The 15,478-nt window shown below is 35.8% G+C and overlaps 1 protein-coding gene across 1 annotated transcript in view; it reads right to left on the bottom strand.

Moving 5' to 3' along the window:
* Window positions 1–15,478, bottom strand: part of CTTNBP2 (cortactin binding protein 2) — a 77,721-nt gene that overhangs the window by 49,950 nt on the left and 12,293 nt on the right. Inside the window, 2 exon segments of the mRNA XM_009646800.2 lie at window positions 2–96; window positions 6,341–6,565. Coding sequence (XP_009645095.2) covers window positions 2–96; window positions 6,341–6,565 — 320 coding nt within the window.

Raw genomic sequence — 15,478 nt, 5'->3', positions numbered from 1 at the left:
TACATGCTTATTCTTTCCACGTTCTTCCTCAAGACGAGCGGATAGCTTTTTGTGCTCCAGCTCAAGATTCTGTAACTGAGATTTTTCCATTTCCAACTGTAAGAAAGCATTGAAAAAAAATTCTCATTAAGAAGATGGAGACTTTCAACATAATCTAGTATTAACCTGACATCGATATTTTAACCTTTGAGAGTATGCCTTAAATGAACCTGTCCACCCCAGGAAAGTGATTTGTGATATCTAATACAGGTGCCAATAATCTTACACAAGAAAGAGAATGGCATCTCTGAAGAGCAATTCAGAAATTAAGTAAGCCCATCTACTTTCCTCCATTGACAACACCGAGACTCCCTGAAGTGATTAAATGCTTGTGATTCCTGAGTGGGGAGCTACCTGTTCTCCAGAAATTAGACGTAAGACATCACAGAAAGTCCTCTTCTCAGTAAAGGAACCAGACACAAGCAAGAGATGACCTTTGCCAAAAAAAACTTTGAGCCCAGAAATGAAAGGTTTAGGTTTTAGGTCTTCCTCAGACTGAAGGAGATTAGGGTTGAAATACACAGTCCACCGTGCCCATAACGGGTGTCTTGTATCTTGTTTTAACATTTATAAATAACACATTCATTTCTGAGACCAACTTTTTGGCACAAGCACAAATATCTTCCTATACCTACTAATAGTGGAAGGTCTCACTGACATCCATGATGTATAAACTATGTTATAAGCTAGAATCAAAAAACTGCCTACTATATGCAGATAATGGATAAGAATATTTTTTCCTCTCATTCATATTGTCATTCCCTCTAATTCATCCTGCCTACTGATTATGCTTTTATTCAAATACCGTGTTCTAGAAAAGCACTGGAAAAATATGTTAATGTACCATTTTATAAAATACCTACTTGTAATAATGCAACCCAAATAGTTTCTTATTTTCCCAAGCAAACTTTTACACAAGTCAAACAAAACCAAAAAAATTTATTTATTTCTCCCTGCTCCTGCCTTCACGTACTGATGCAGTAACTTCCTATATGGCTTATCTGAATGACTGATAAAAAACCAACCAAACAAAACCCCTAGAAACTGCTGAGCATTCCTTCTCCTCTACTCTTTTTATTGGTTTAGCCTTGTCAGTTCTGCTTCATATTTACATATGAATCAATATAGAAATAACAATTCAGAACTATATCACTAAAGTGCATTTTCTAAGTGGGCATTTTTTCTGGAAAAATACTTGCAGGTACCTATGAAAAAAAAAAAAGCAAGTGCTCACAAACATGAACAGTTAATTTTGACTGCAACACAAAACTAATTCATGCTTCTACAATACAAGAACATTTCATAATGCTCAAAAATAATCTAAGAAAAGCTGTGGCAAATAGCAGTACATTTAAGATCTTACTTGGAATAAGTATTTCACTTCAATGGATGAAGGAAGAATCATAGATTATAGATTCAGATTATAGTGTCATGGTAAAATGATAATAATTTCAGAGTTTAAGACAATAACATGTTGTGAATTTATTTACTGTAAACTGTAATGTGGGAAACAAGATGGCCTAGGGGACTGGTAATAGCTATGGAATATCTCCTCTCTCTGTCAGTGCTTAAAATATTGCCTTGGTTGCTAGATGAAAACAGACAGACACACAGGCAATACCCCCGCCCCCAGGCATTACTGGACTGTAACGCTTTTCAGAAGCCTGTTGCTACATCACACTATTCCCTGTACTCTCCGATAGGAGATGAAATTTCTTAGCTCTGGAAGCTTTTTCCACATCACCGTAGATATGTCTACAATTCATTTTTAACTAACCTGCATTTAAACAAAAGCATTAAAATAAATACCATTTTTAAGTAATAGTTTTATTAATCTCCAGTTATACCACACAGTAGAGTTGAAACTCATGCCATGAAGAGATGAGTACAAGGGGGAGAGTCTGCAGTTGTAATAGAAATAAATCCCACCTGCTATAACTCATTGTCCCCAGGATAATTTTTTTCCATATGGTAAGCAGAATTCAAACACAAGAAAATGCTTAAAAAGGAAGTGAAGTGAAATGACATAGAGAGAACAAACAATAAATGTTGCATGAATTTACACTTATAGAAGAATCTGTGTCTCAGTCTCACAGCACTTCTAATCACATTACCTAGCTGTAAATTTCTCTGTAATTTTCTTCAGAAGAATGGGAAAAAGCATAAAGAGGTGATGGCAATATTGACATGATGTATATTATAGTAACAGTAAAATTTCTTCCTGAAATCATACCATTATCATAAGAAACAATAAACTTAAGAGGAAGAAATCACGATGGGAAATTATACCTACATTATAAATGTCATCTTGGCTTCTAATACCTCAAAATCTGTTTAGCAGTGGAGAGGCTCCACTGGAGTTTTAAAGCTTCATCCCAGGTTAACCAATACACTATGTATAATGCATTTCACAAAACCAAGTCCACCCTTTCTTAAAAACAGTGTTAAATATATAAAAAATGAGGTATGGCATTATCAGTCATTGCAAAACAAACAATACCAGCAACCACACCTTTTTAGTTATGTTAATGACAGTACATCTGCAAATTAAATTAACAAGCTTTTATGATGACACTGTATTTAGGAATGGTCCCATTCATGGTTCTTCACATGCAGAAAAAATAATTTTTTTTTTTTCTCAAGCATTTAATTGTCTTTTTCAAAGCATCCAACAGCATTTGGACACTTTGCAAACATTTCAAAGCAAGTGGGGAATCCAACAGTAACAGTGGAGCATATGACAGTTTCTTTTTTGTTAAAAGAGATTAAAAAAAAATCATGAGAAAGCAGATTTTAACATAACTGGGATTCAGCTTAACATACTATTCTAGTATCTTACTTGTAAGCATTGCATATAAATAAAGACTCCCCTATATACATATGTCTTCTATTTGATTTCAAATTGACAAGGGCAGCATTAGTTTCTCATTTTACATTGTCTCTTATGTCTATCTCTCCCCCTGCCCTTGTTTTGGCTGCATCATCTTGAATAGGAAAATCCTCTTGAATATTTACACTGCATTTTTTCTTTAGGTGACAGATTTGGAACTAGCTGTAATTATTTATGAGTTTATGAACTAACTACAACCTGATTTTTGCAAAGTGTACTATACGCATACACTAAATCATATCAGTAATGTAAACATCTGGAAACGTGTCCAAGAAGGATTTGAAAAGGGGTAAAAAAGGATACTGAGAAAAATAATAGTGTCCCACAAAGAACTAACCAGCAAAGGCCCTTCAAAGGTGAGAGACAGAATGCATGCCTTGTGAGAGAAGGTCAAGGGAGCTTGGCTTGCTTAGTCTAGTGAGAAAAATACCGAGGGATGATCTAATAGCAACACCCCACTCCTTTTGAAGGGCCCTTACAATGATGACAGAGTCAAATTCCTCTTGGTAGTGACAGGTGGGGTCCCCATAGCAAAAGGTTAACATGAAAAATTGCCCTTTAAGAGGCTCAGTCGTGGAAAAAAGTTCTTCACAAGGATAGTAGTGCAGAAAGGCTACAGTATTGCCATTCCTGGGGTTTTTCAGGACTGGCTGGACAAATTCACAGATGACCAGTTGTACTGCTGGTGATAATCTGCTTTAAGCACAAGGTTAGACTAAGTCACATCAACGGGCTTCTTCCAAACAACATGTCTGTCTTTCTTTGAGCGTGCGTCCCAATACTAACTTCTCTGCAAACACTTGAGAAATCAAGAACTGTCATTTTGATTATCTGGTTTTGAGTTCCCAGGAAACCTCAAAATTAATTTTGATAGAAGCTCTAGGAAAAGCATTCAAAGAGATGGAAGAGGATGGAGACTTAACACAAAGCAGATGACATCTGGGGATTAGGTGTCTGGTATATGGTAAGCCCATGACCGACAGTCATTTTTGTAGCTCTTTCATTTTTTTTTTTACATTATGGCACATTGTTAAGACTTGGTTTTTATGATCAAATAAAAAATGTATGCAAAAAATACTTTTAAGGTCACTATATTCACAGATAGTAAGTCCCCAGGACTAAGAGTTCAGACTGAGCCTGTTTAAAGTCAAGTAATATCCAGAGAAAATAAACACAGCTGTACACAGACTTCATTACTTAGTGTAAGAATGGGACAGTGAAGCAATTCCAAACACAAAGATAGAGGTATCACACATTTAGAGAAGGAGGAACCACTCTTGGAGGGGGGAGGTACAGATGGCTCTGTATTTAGGTCACATTTGTCTAGGCTTAACTTTTGTTTTTTCTTACACTGGGTCACCCTACTTTGTCGAACATTTCTAGAAATCCCTCAAAATACCTTCACTACCCTCTTCCACAAAGGAATTTGAGAGATGGAGAACAGACAGAAAAATGTGAAACTAAGGGAAGGTAAAACACTGAATGAATGGTTTGTGAATGAAGAGATGGTTGAGAGATATGTCATCTGTTGCCACAAATCCAAGAAGTTTAAGGGGATGCCCTATCCAAATAGCATTTCTAATTGGCTTTAAAAAAGGAAGATGTACGTTCTGTGGAGTCATGCACACAGCTGCTCAACACCATGCAGTTTGTTTTCAAATCCTGTGTTATTTAAATTTCCTATTTGTTACAAGGAGTAAAAACGGTAGAATCATGATGACACACTTTCAAAGCAACACATTTTTTTCAAGTGTAGTGCTTTAATGTTTAGCTTGAAATTTACAGACTTCAGAGTGTATTACTGGTTTAGGTTCTTCTCAAGGTAACAATCAAACTGCAAAATAAATTGGGATCAAACTACTCAAAATTAAGATTTAAAGAAAACACCTTCATGTATTCTTCCAGGAAACAAAAGACGAGCATCTTTTCCTGTACATGCAGAATTACAGACTTTGGTAATAAACTTGGGCCAAAAAAAGGACAAAAATGGGATTTACATATCAATACCTTGACTTTGAGACATATTCTCAATATGTAAGCCTATCTTACATGCATGTATTTGTCCATATACTAAAAGCCAGAGATAGATGAAGAGTTTAGGTATAAGCAGAGACTCGTGGCCATGCACTGAAACAAGAAATTAATCCAATTGTCCAGGCAGATGCGTCAGGGTCTCTCCCAATATCATTCTTCAGTCAGAATAAGCAAGCTTACTCGCTCTTTTCTATGCTGAGACAATCCCTTCTGCAAAATCTCAGCTTACTTACAAAGCATATGAAAAAGGAAATTAACATTTAGAGTCCTCAAAAAGAAGTGCTAGGTAAGTACAAGTAATAGTTCACTACATAGGCCATTACACTGTTTTAAGACTTACATATCATACACACAATCTAGAATTATTTATTTTTTTTGAATGCAGTATCTGTTTTTCTGAAGTCTTAACAGAGCAGGGATGCTTTAACTAAACTAAACTAAATTAAACAACAGAGCTAAGATAACAGGAAAAGGTTTGCTGATTTAATTTAAGCATGTATTTCCTGCATACTTCCAGTACTTTTGTGTGCATATTATTTCCCAAAGAGCAATTACTACCAAAATCAATTTTATGTCAATTGTCTTAGCATCGTCTGGGGTCTTTTTTAAACATCAATATAAAACTGTCACCAAAAAGCTATTTCACAGCTGCTGAAGACATTCTATCCATCTTATGGATGATTCAATGCCTAGCAAGTATTTCTTTTCTAATTATTCAAAAATACCTGGTCTAGATTAGTCTATTGTATTACTGTTCCCCTCTTTCCTCTCACAAACCCCTCCCCAACATATTCATATTTAGCTATGCTTTAGGAATGTATGGCTCACATATTAGTGAAATACGTGCAACCAACCAACCTTCACTTACAAAATGACATTGCTTTGTCTTGTTCCAAAATAATTTTCTTTCCAGCAAAGGTTCTAAATATGCAAAAAAGTATTTTTTAAGAGTTACAAGTTATTTTTACTGATTTATGAAACAGAGCCACGTAATATAAAATGCAAATAAATTATTTATTTTATGCTATTTAGGTTAGAACAAAAATAACAGTAGTTCCTCTAGGCTTCAATGGTGTTGGTTTAAAAATATATTATGAAGATGCTTTCTCAGCTCATGCTGAGCTATCCACTTACACACTACATCAACTTGTACCAGTTATATTTCATTTATTCTATAAGTAGAGCTAAATTCACGGAACAAATGAGGTGTGTACACAAAATAGCACCAGAAAATCAGCACCTCACTATATGACAATGAAGTGATAAAATTTTAACACTTGTAACGATAACCAAGTTAGACAAAGATGCAAATTAAAAAAGTGAGATGAAAGAACAAACCAGGAAGGAGAAAAAGAAGAAAAGTTGGTAGCAGGATACCTTCTTTTGTCTGTTTTCAGCAGCAGCCAACTGAGCTGACATTCTTTCTTGCATTTTCCTGCAGTGAGCCATAACAGCTTCTAAAATGGACAGAGGGTTCATGCATATTGGCTTCTTTTCTTTATCACCAGCACCGGCCTCAAAGTCTCTCTGAAGAGCCAGAAATGGGTCACTCAGATTAAATCTTCCGTATCGCTCCTGAATAAAAACCTCTTTGCGCCGAGCCTAACAAAAATCCCAAACAGACAAAGAAATAAAATGAAATGCATTCTTTGGAGTACATCCACATATAGAAGAGACCTAAACCACAGGGAAAGTAAATACTTTCTTTAAGTATTCATTTACAATCTCTAAAAGAAAGTCAGACATACTGCACACAGATTCATTATAGCCAGTACAATTCACTACATAAAAACCACCTTCCCCTCCTCAATTCAATACAGAAATACCAACGTGGAGCAGTTTCAGAAGTATTGCAGAAATAATGTCTTGTAAATTGGCTGATACACAGAGAAGAAAGGGAAGAAAAACATTCTAAAATAAAGTTTTCTATTTCTGTGTATTAAAATGATGCTAGTAAAAGATATGAAAATATGCTTTGTGTGTTTACTGCAGTACCAAAATAAGTATTTTTCAAATAAAAAAAATGGACTGTATGTTTGCACATACAGAGATAGCAATGGCAGACAAACAGAGAGCAAAAATACCACCAAGGCTTTTCTGAAATTAAGACACTTTTCCTATCTTTGTTCAGGAAGAACTTCATGATCATGTGTTTCTCCATACCACTATTTTAAAACATAATTATATTTCCAAACTACAGGACAGCACTTTATTGTCATAACAAAAATATTACACAATAAAGATCAGAGGTGGTTTTGCTTGACAAATTTTTGTTTCTTCAGCCCAATGTGAAAAAAAGATCAGTTTGAGAGAGAGTATTTTTATACATTTAATACACAGTACACGGGAAGGCCACACATAAGTACCGACTTCTAGCAGTCTTCATAGAAAATATTGTTCCAAAAATCTCAGGCTTAAGACCCATCTAATTTGTGAGGGGGGAAGAAAACCAAAACAAACCAACCAAACACACAAACTAGAAAAAAACACCAGAAAGATCTAATGATTTCTAAATTTTTTTGTAGTATTTTTGTGGAGGAAAAGAGGAATGTCTCAAAAAATCAGAAAAAAAAAAAAACCACAGTGCAGAGAAACACCATCAGAAGAGGAATCTCTCTAAAAACGGACAAAACATTTATCTGTGATTTGGTTCAAATTAAGTTTTGAAGAACAAGCAAAAAGGAGGAAGAAAAGCCAATTCTGAGACACAAAAGAGGAGGAACAAGCCTAATGCTTACCAAATGGGTCGGTAGATCATTTGGAAAGCTTGAAGTTAAAATTGTAACATATGAAAAGGTCATAAAAGGTAACACACATTTCAGGGCATGAGAAACCAAAGAACATAAGAACCATGTTAGAAAAACTCTCCAGAGGCTAACTACAAATAGCATACCTTAGTGAATGCCCAACTTTTTCCTATACATTTTCTGCAAAATAGAAATGTTTTGGGAGATGAAAAGGTAAAAGAGAATTTGACTGCAACAGAAATAAGTGTGCCTACATATTCTGATGCTTGAAATACTTTTAGTCTATTTTTCAATTTGATATTATAAATAGAACTTCAAAATATTTATTAAAGAAACAGGCCTTTGGGACATAACTTCAAAACAAGCTTGCAGAGTTCATTCAGACCTGAAGTCTAGCTAGGCTTACAAAGTCAGGTAGTGATTGGCTGAAGAGACAAAAATAAGGTGATAAAACCTAGTTATTTTTTATAAATTGCCTTGCAAATATCCCCTAATAATTCTAATATTTTAATCCCCTCATTATTAACTGAGATTTTAAAATAAAATAAAGTAAAATAGCTAGTTCTAAAAGTAATATTACAAAGTCAGGTGGAGAGGGGCTACAATTGTAGCTCCTGGTTCTATACACTGAAGTTACAGGACAGTATGCAGCTTAGGAATTCAATCTTCATGTAAAGGAAACAATCAAAAATCAAAACCCTTACCCTAAATGGATTAAAGTGCTAAGCAGCCAAACAAGATGACAAATCCAAGCAGGTTAAGAATTTAAATGGAGATGGAGGCACAGTCCATATATAAATTATCAGCAGTGTAAAAGCCACTTAGTTTGTAGAAAGAAAGTGAGCCATCAAAGGAAAAAACACTGATATAGCAGCTCAGCTGTAAATAAAAAAAAAGAAAAAAACGACCACCAGAGCCTCCATCCTTAAATTCAGAGACCAACAGCAAAAAGAGAAGGCAAGTAAATTACCTGATCTCAGAAGCAAAGGCAACCACTCATGCCTTTCAGGAAACACAGGTAGATGACCAATGAAATACTGTGTATTTTCCAGTTTTTTCTATGACCTATAACTAGCTGTCCTCTTGGCACATACTATATGTATGCATTATGAATATATTCTTTGAAATGTGCTCAATTAACAGAGCAAGCAAGGCAAAGGCTCAGTGTGCACCTGCCAAAATAGTAATGGGACTGGGTGTCCAGATTCATTAACTAAGGAAAAGATAAAACTATATAGAAGGGATGAGCTCCATCTGAATGAAAATCAAAACAATCTGCTGACATTAAGAATTGAAGTGGCTACAGGAAAATCTGAAAGCTAAAGACTGTGGAAAAACCAATAGATCTCGAACAGCGCATGGTTTGGGATGACAGGTCCTGTAGGGCCAAAGCCGTAACTGCATACCCTCAAGCACAGTGTAAAACAGACTGGCAACTCTCAAACCATAAATAGCAAAGTCATCTCGGGATGCTTCCAACTCAAAAGAGAGCTAAACGCAAAATATTAAAGCAAATGTTTCCATGTTTCTACACAAGGACTAAAAATATAAGATAAAATGATGGGATGAGGATGCATGATTTCAAATGAAGATACCAGAATAAAAGATAAAGCAGAAGCTTGGTAGAGGGGAAACAATGAGTTTCCCTAAAACTTAGGCACAAAGTGGCAGAAAGACCAGCTAGGCTTGGGGTTTTTTTATGCGATTCCCCCAGCCCCTAAATAATATTTCTGTCCCTTTGCACATCACTAAAGTACATGGATGGGAGAAATAGAAATGCTAGAATCAGAAAATTTTCTCTTTTACATCATCTTTCAGCATTGAATTTCAAGTCGTAAGAACAAGTAGCAATATCAAGATACCAGTTTTTTATGGCACTCCTTATCTGGGGAATGTACAGTCTAATGTCATACGGATAATTAATCCTTTAAAATAGTTTCTGCATAATTTGGTGGCTGTGCTAAAACAGCATTAGCAATATCTCATATATTAACTACAATTGCAGAGCAATATATACAGAAAAGAACATTTAAACTGTTGATTTGTGAATAATTAACTGAATGCATTTTCAAACAGAAAATTTTCAAAAAGAGACAGAATATGCACCCACTATAGGAGGCAATTAGGACTGCTGCATTGTGAAATGTGCTATATGAATTTATAAGCCACCAGCTTTATTTTTCTGTACATACCCATTTGCACAGTAACTAGCCTTTTAATAGAAGGACTGAAATTGAAAGCATTTAAAGGTATAAAAAGATGTCCATTGGAAACAGTACCTTTTGCAGCCTACACGAATGGTACACAAAATTATAATTTAAGCCTTAAGCTAAATCTTCCAACAGGTAACTGTTTATGAAAACTGACAGTAAGCACACACAAATTCTGTTGATATCTAAATATCTAAAACCAAAGAAGAAAACCCTTTAAATAGTTAATTCATGAAATTCACTACTGCAGTCGAGTAAAAGCTTAAACTTCTTTCCAACAGCTTTTGAATTCAGTCTTGTAAGAACATCACATTTATACAGAGCTTTTAAATCCTTACACAGGATCTGAAACATTAAATAAGGACACTAAAATAAGAGTGCAACTACTACTTAAAAGGAATGAAAAGAGTTTCTTTATGGACAGGCTGGTCTGTAGCATTATGTTAGATCAAGGATGGTCTACAAGTTTATACTAAAAAAATACAGTAAAACTGAAAAACATCTTCAGAGAGGAGTGAAAGATGATCCAAAGGTACAACATGACTTCTCTCCAAGGAAGAGCTAAGTAGAAATAGGACTTTCCAGTGTGAAACAGAGACAACCAGGGAGAAATATGCTAGACGTCTGCACACTGACAGGACAAGTAGCAACCGTCCCATGAGCTAATGAGGGACATTTGAGTTGGACACAAATTCTTCTCACTGAGAGCAGATAAGCACTCGAACGTGTTGCGCAGGGAAAACATATAACCTCTGTCATTGGGAGACTGCCAAACCTAGATTGGATAAGGCTATCAGCAATCCTATCCCTGTTTGATGTTAGTCCTGCTTTAAGCAGAAGATTGGACTGAACGATCTCTCCAGGTGCCTTCTAGCCCAAATTACTCTATGATTAGTGATTTCTTCTAGGACTGTTATTTTTTGTCTTGTAGATGCCAGCAATCTTCTCAAGTAACAAATGACAGAAATGAGCTCTCAGAGGAAGGAAAAACAATTAAATACCTATTGGTGGAACAAGTCTTATGTCTTGCTTTGGATCATGAAAATACTTATGACTTAGAAAACAGAACTTTTAGTCTGTGATATTTTCAAAAATAAAAAATCAGTACTGAACAATCCTAGGGATTACGCAGCTGTGTGACACAAGGGAAAAGGTTTCTCTCAAGTTTTCTCTCCTAGGTCTGCAGCTAACAAGAATCTGGAGGATCAGGCCGTAAGATAAATTGCTCTTTTTATTACTCTCTCAGGGATCCTGTCTCCTACCACATACAGCAAGACACCTCATTCACCCCACACCAACTTTTTTCACGCTATTTGAGTCACCTCCATGCATCTGTCTGCCAGCTCCCTCACAGACATTTCCATCTCTCAAGCTGACCCTTTGCAGTCACTGACCCTGTTTATCTACTGGCAGATGAAGACTGGCAGTGGGGTGTGCAGGGAGAGGAACAAAAGGAATGGAGATATCTGGATGATGGGCTGTTGGAAAAGCTGCAAATCCAGTTTAAGAACTGGCCTGCAAGTCACTTGTTTCTTATGTTCCACTTCAGAAGGAAAAAAAAGTAAAATCTGTTTTCAGGGACCAAACTGAGAATTATGAAGTCTAATTAGACTTTCTTCTCCCTGTTACTGAAACAAGAATGTAAGGGGGCAGGGAGGCCTTCAAATAATATCCATCTTGCTGTGAACTTAAAGCTAAAAGCATAAAAAAAGCAAGGAAACACAAATATGACAAATTAATATATAAGTAAGAAATAAGACCAACAATGAAAACAAAAAAATTAATCACGTAAGGTAAGTTATATTGTTACTTTTCTTTTGGTAATAATCTATGTTGGTATTAGTTGCACACATTTTCTGAAATAAGTTCTTATAATCAGCTTACATAATCAGTAACAGAATATACAAGAACAGGATTTTTAAAGGTAATACCTCATTTTTCCTCCAATGTATCCCAGAGTTTCCTCTTCATTTACCTGCCAAGTTAAGAGTTCAGCAAGTCCAAGTCTTCCACGCAGCAATTGATGATAAACATCAAAAATAGGACTGCATGTCCTACGCTGCTGTGGAACAATGGAACTGAATTAAAGCTGCCCCAGAACCCTTAAACAAAATTTCCTTCCTTTCAAGAGCGTTTGTTCCTCTGATTAATTTCCTTTTCCACATATACTAAAATTGTTTCAACAGATGTTGATAGGTTCATATTAATATTTTCTCTTGAAATATGTATTAAGGAGTGGAAAGAAGTTTTAGGAAACTAACCAGCATGGAAGAGGAGGCAGTAAAAGCTCATTTTATGTGTTATGTTAAAGATGAGGGTGAGCCCTTCATTCTAAATAAAACTGACCAGGTAATAGATTTTTTTAAAGAGGAAGGTGGCTGAAAGAGAACACGTTTATAAATCTTATTCAGTGGCATCATAGAGTGTCTTGAAATGATTTGCTGGAGCTAGTCATTTAGGCAAAAGAGAATTATCAATGAGTATATACTCATAATAAAAGCAGGACTTTCAGAGATACCTGCAAAATACTGGGGTGGGGGATATGACGTCTTAATTATGATTAAGTAAGAATGACTCTCTAAAGAATGCTAGAAATTTTGTTACACAATAAGGCTTGGGGGCTTTGTTGGCTTTTTTGTTGATTTTGTTTTGTTTTGTTTTGTTTTTTAATGGAGATGTAAATGAATGTTTTCAAAGTATCACATGAGATGTTACTTCCATATAAAGTTTTACAGAATAAACTAAAAATGGAAATGTAAACGTCAATGACTGCTGAAGAAATGGTATCCTGCAGCTTGATTTCGGTCAATGAACACGTGATGCTCAATTTCTCCTTTCAATGTTAACTACAGTCTAAATTCCTTTCTTCAGCACTGTGACAGTGCATACCTATGCAAAGCCTAAAAGTGAGTTAGGTTTTAATGAACTCAATATTATATGAAAAATATTTGACCAATATATTTAAACTGTCTGTTTCCATGTTAAGTGTCAAGTATCATAAGACAAAAACTTGTGTGTACACTTTAAGGATGAAAAGAATGGAAATTCTCTGAAGAAGGCTGATGATCATAACAGGCTGCTAGTTCAAAAAGAGAGAAAACAGAAGAGAGAATAAAGAAATAGGATGATGCAATCAGCAAGTTAAAGAAAACCAACATACAAGTTGATTATGCTCTGACAGACCTATATAATAGTTTCATCCTATAAAAAAATGCTCTTTACAGATGAGAGATCAGAATGATGAAAGAATTAAAGTCTTTTGGTAGAGGTACTAATAAAGAAAAGAAAATATACCTGCTTAGTAATTTTTAATGTAAGGCACACATACTCATTAAAAGCATTCAAAACTACCTTGGAGCAGTGTCTCATAACAGCCCTAAGCCATGCAAATTTATCAGTGAAACTCATTACAGTGAAGTAGGCTGCATGAAAGTAGAATATAATCAGTTTTTCTAGAAAAGTTATCCCAAGCATGAACTATTAAAATAAGAGTAGCAACAAAAAGTTGCAATGTTCTCTCATTCACAACAACCCATAGAACTTTTCTGAACATTTGTAATTCACAAAGTATCCCTTTCTCTCAGAATCACATAGCTTTAAATCCAACCTTTTAAAAAAGCATTTTTCAAGGGAAAAAGGAAGCTCTGAATATAAGACTGATGTTGTTTTACAAGGCTATCCTCAGTAACCACCATTTAAGAAGATATACAAAACCATCATTTTAAGGCATAAAAGGTCAGGTCTTACCTAGCAGTTGATGAAAACAACAGCAAACCAGATTTTCTCTATTTCATGCCAAGTATCCAAATATTAAAGTGGTCTGCAAAAAGCTGTACAATTTCCTCTTCTCTGCACTAAAAAGCAGACTTAACAAAAGTACAACATGCCTAACAATTCAACTCACTCTGGAGGTGAGACAGGACAAATAGACATATGTTTCCAATTCTTCATTACTAATTTTCGCCCTTACAGTAACGAAAATCCACTATTTTGAGGTTGTGGATTTAAAAATGAAAAGGCCATATTACAAAGCTAAGATCAGTTACTAACAGATCAGTACCAACAAGAAAAAACAAAACAGTCAATATAAAATATTCTTCACTTCTTACAGATGTAAAAGGCGAGACTCAGGCCTTGTGCTAAGTTTCTAAACGAGGAAGGAGAAAAAGCTCAAGTCGTGAAACAACATGTGGTTTTAATTGAGAAAGCCATCCAGATGTTCTATATCAAGATGACATTAGACCTGTTTTACGATAGCTTTGTTGTCTGATGCTTAAACATTTGAAAATTATAGGCCAATATTTTCTAAGGAAGTATCACTGTTCAATGCTCTGATTATCTAACCACCCAGACATCTATTTCTGAAAATAATACAGATTTTCATACTGATAATGAGTCTCAATGGATAGAAGAGACTTGAGCTTTCTGGTTACTTTAAATAACCATTTGTCACACAGACTTTTTTGCATGTTCAAATTTATAGTACAAATTCATGCAAATCAATTCATAATTCTTTGCATGGAAATCTGTCAGCCGTTCTTCTGAAATACTTAAGGAAACCTGACTTCAACTCTAACCAAAAAAGAGCACTTTAACCTCCATGCTTAGCAGTTAAAAAGTTTCTTCAGCTCAATAACAGAAAAATATACCAAAAGCATAACAGAAAAATCTAGGTAAATCAATCTGTATTTCTTTTTCATTTACACCATTTAGATTTTCATATTTTCCAGCTATCAAAATCTCAGTTAAAATATCATCCCATATCTACTGCATATATCCCATATACTGCATGACAACTACATGATTACCAGCCTTTAATTATTTTAATTAAAAGGTATACAAATTATGAATTTACAATGCAGTTATCAGCCACAGTCAACACAGGTCCACAAAGGGAAAGTCCTGTTTAACTCGCTTGATATTCTTCTATATTAAGGTCACCTGCCTAGTGGATGAAGGCAAGGCGGTGGATGCAGTTTTTCTGCATCCCTCACAGCCTCCTTCTGGACAAGCTGTCCAACTGTGGGATGAGCGGCTTCACAGTGCGCTGGGTGAAGAACTGGATGAAGGGCAGAGCTCAAAGAGGTGCAGTGAATGGGGCTACATCTGGCTGGTGGCCAGTCACCAGCAGTGTTCCTTGGGGCTCAATTCAAGCGTCAGTTCTGTTCAATGTATTCACCAACAATCTGGATGCAGGAGTTGAATGCATCATTAGCAATTTGCTGGTGATACTAAACTGGGAGATGCTGTTGACTTTCTGGAGGGACAAGAGGCCTTGCAAAGGGATCTAGAGAGATTGGAGCAGTGGGATGAAATTTAATATGTCCAAATGTTAAATTCTGCACCTTGGGCAGAGTAACGCCAGGCACAAGGGAAGTGGGAGAGGAGCGGCTGGAGAGCAGCGCTGCAGAAAGGAATCTGGGGGTGCTGGCAGGCAGCAGTCTCAGTGTGAGCCAGCGGTGTGCCCTGGCAGCCAGGAGGGCAAACCCCATCCTGGGGGCCATCAAACACAGCACAACCAGCCGGCCAAAAGAGGTGATTATCCCCCTGGATTCAGC

Source organism: Egretta garzetta, unplaced genomic scaffold, assembly GCF_000687185.1.
Source record: "Egretta garzetta isolate BGI_Z169 unplaced genomic scaffold, ASM68718v1 scaffold169, whole genome shotgun sequence".
Classification (NCBI taxonomy): Eukaryota; Metazoa; Chordata; class Aves; order Pelecaniformes; family Ardeidae; genus Egretta; species Egretta garzetta.
The sequence above is the reverse complement of the archived record's forward strand: the minus strand, read 5'-3'. Positions and strand labels throughout refer to the sequence as shown.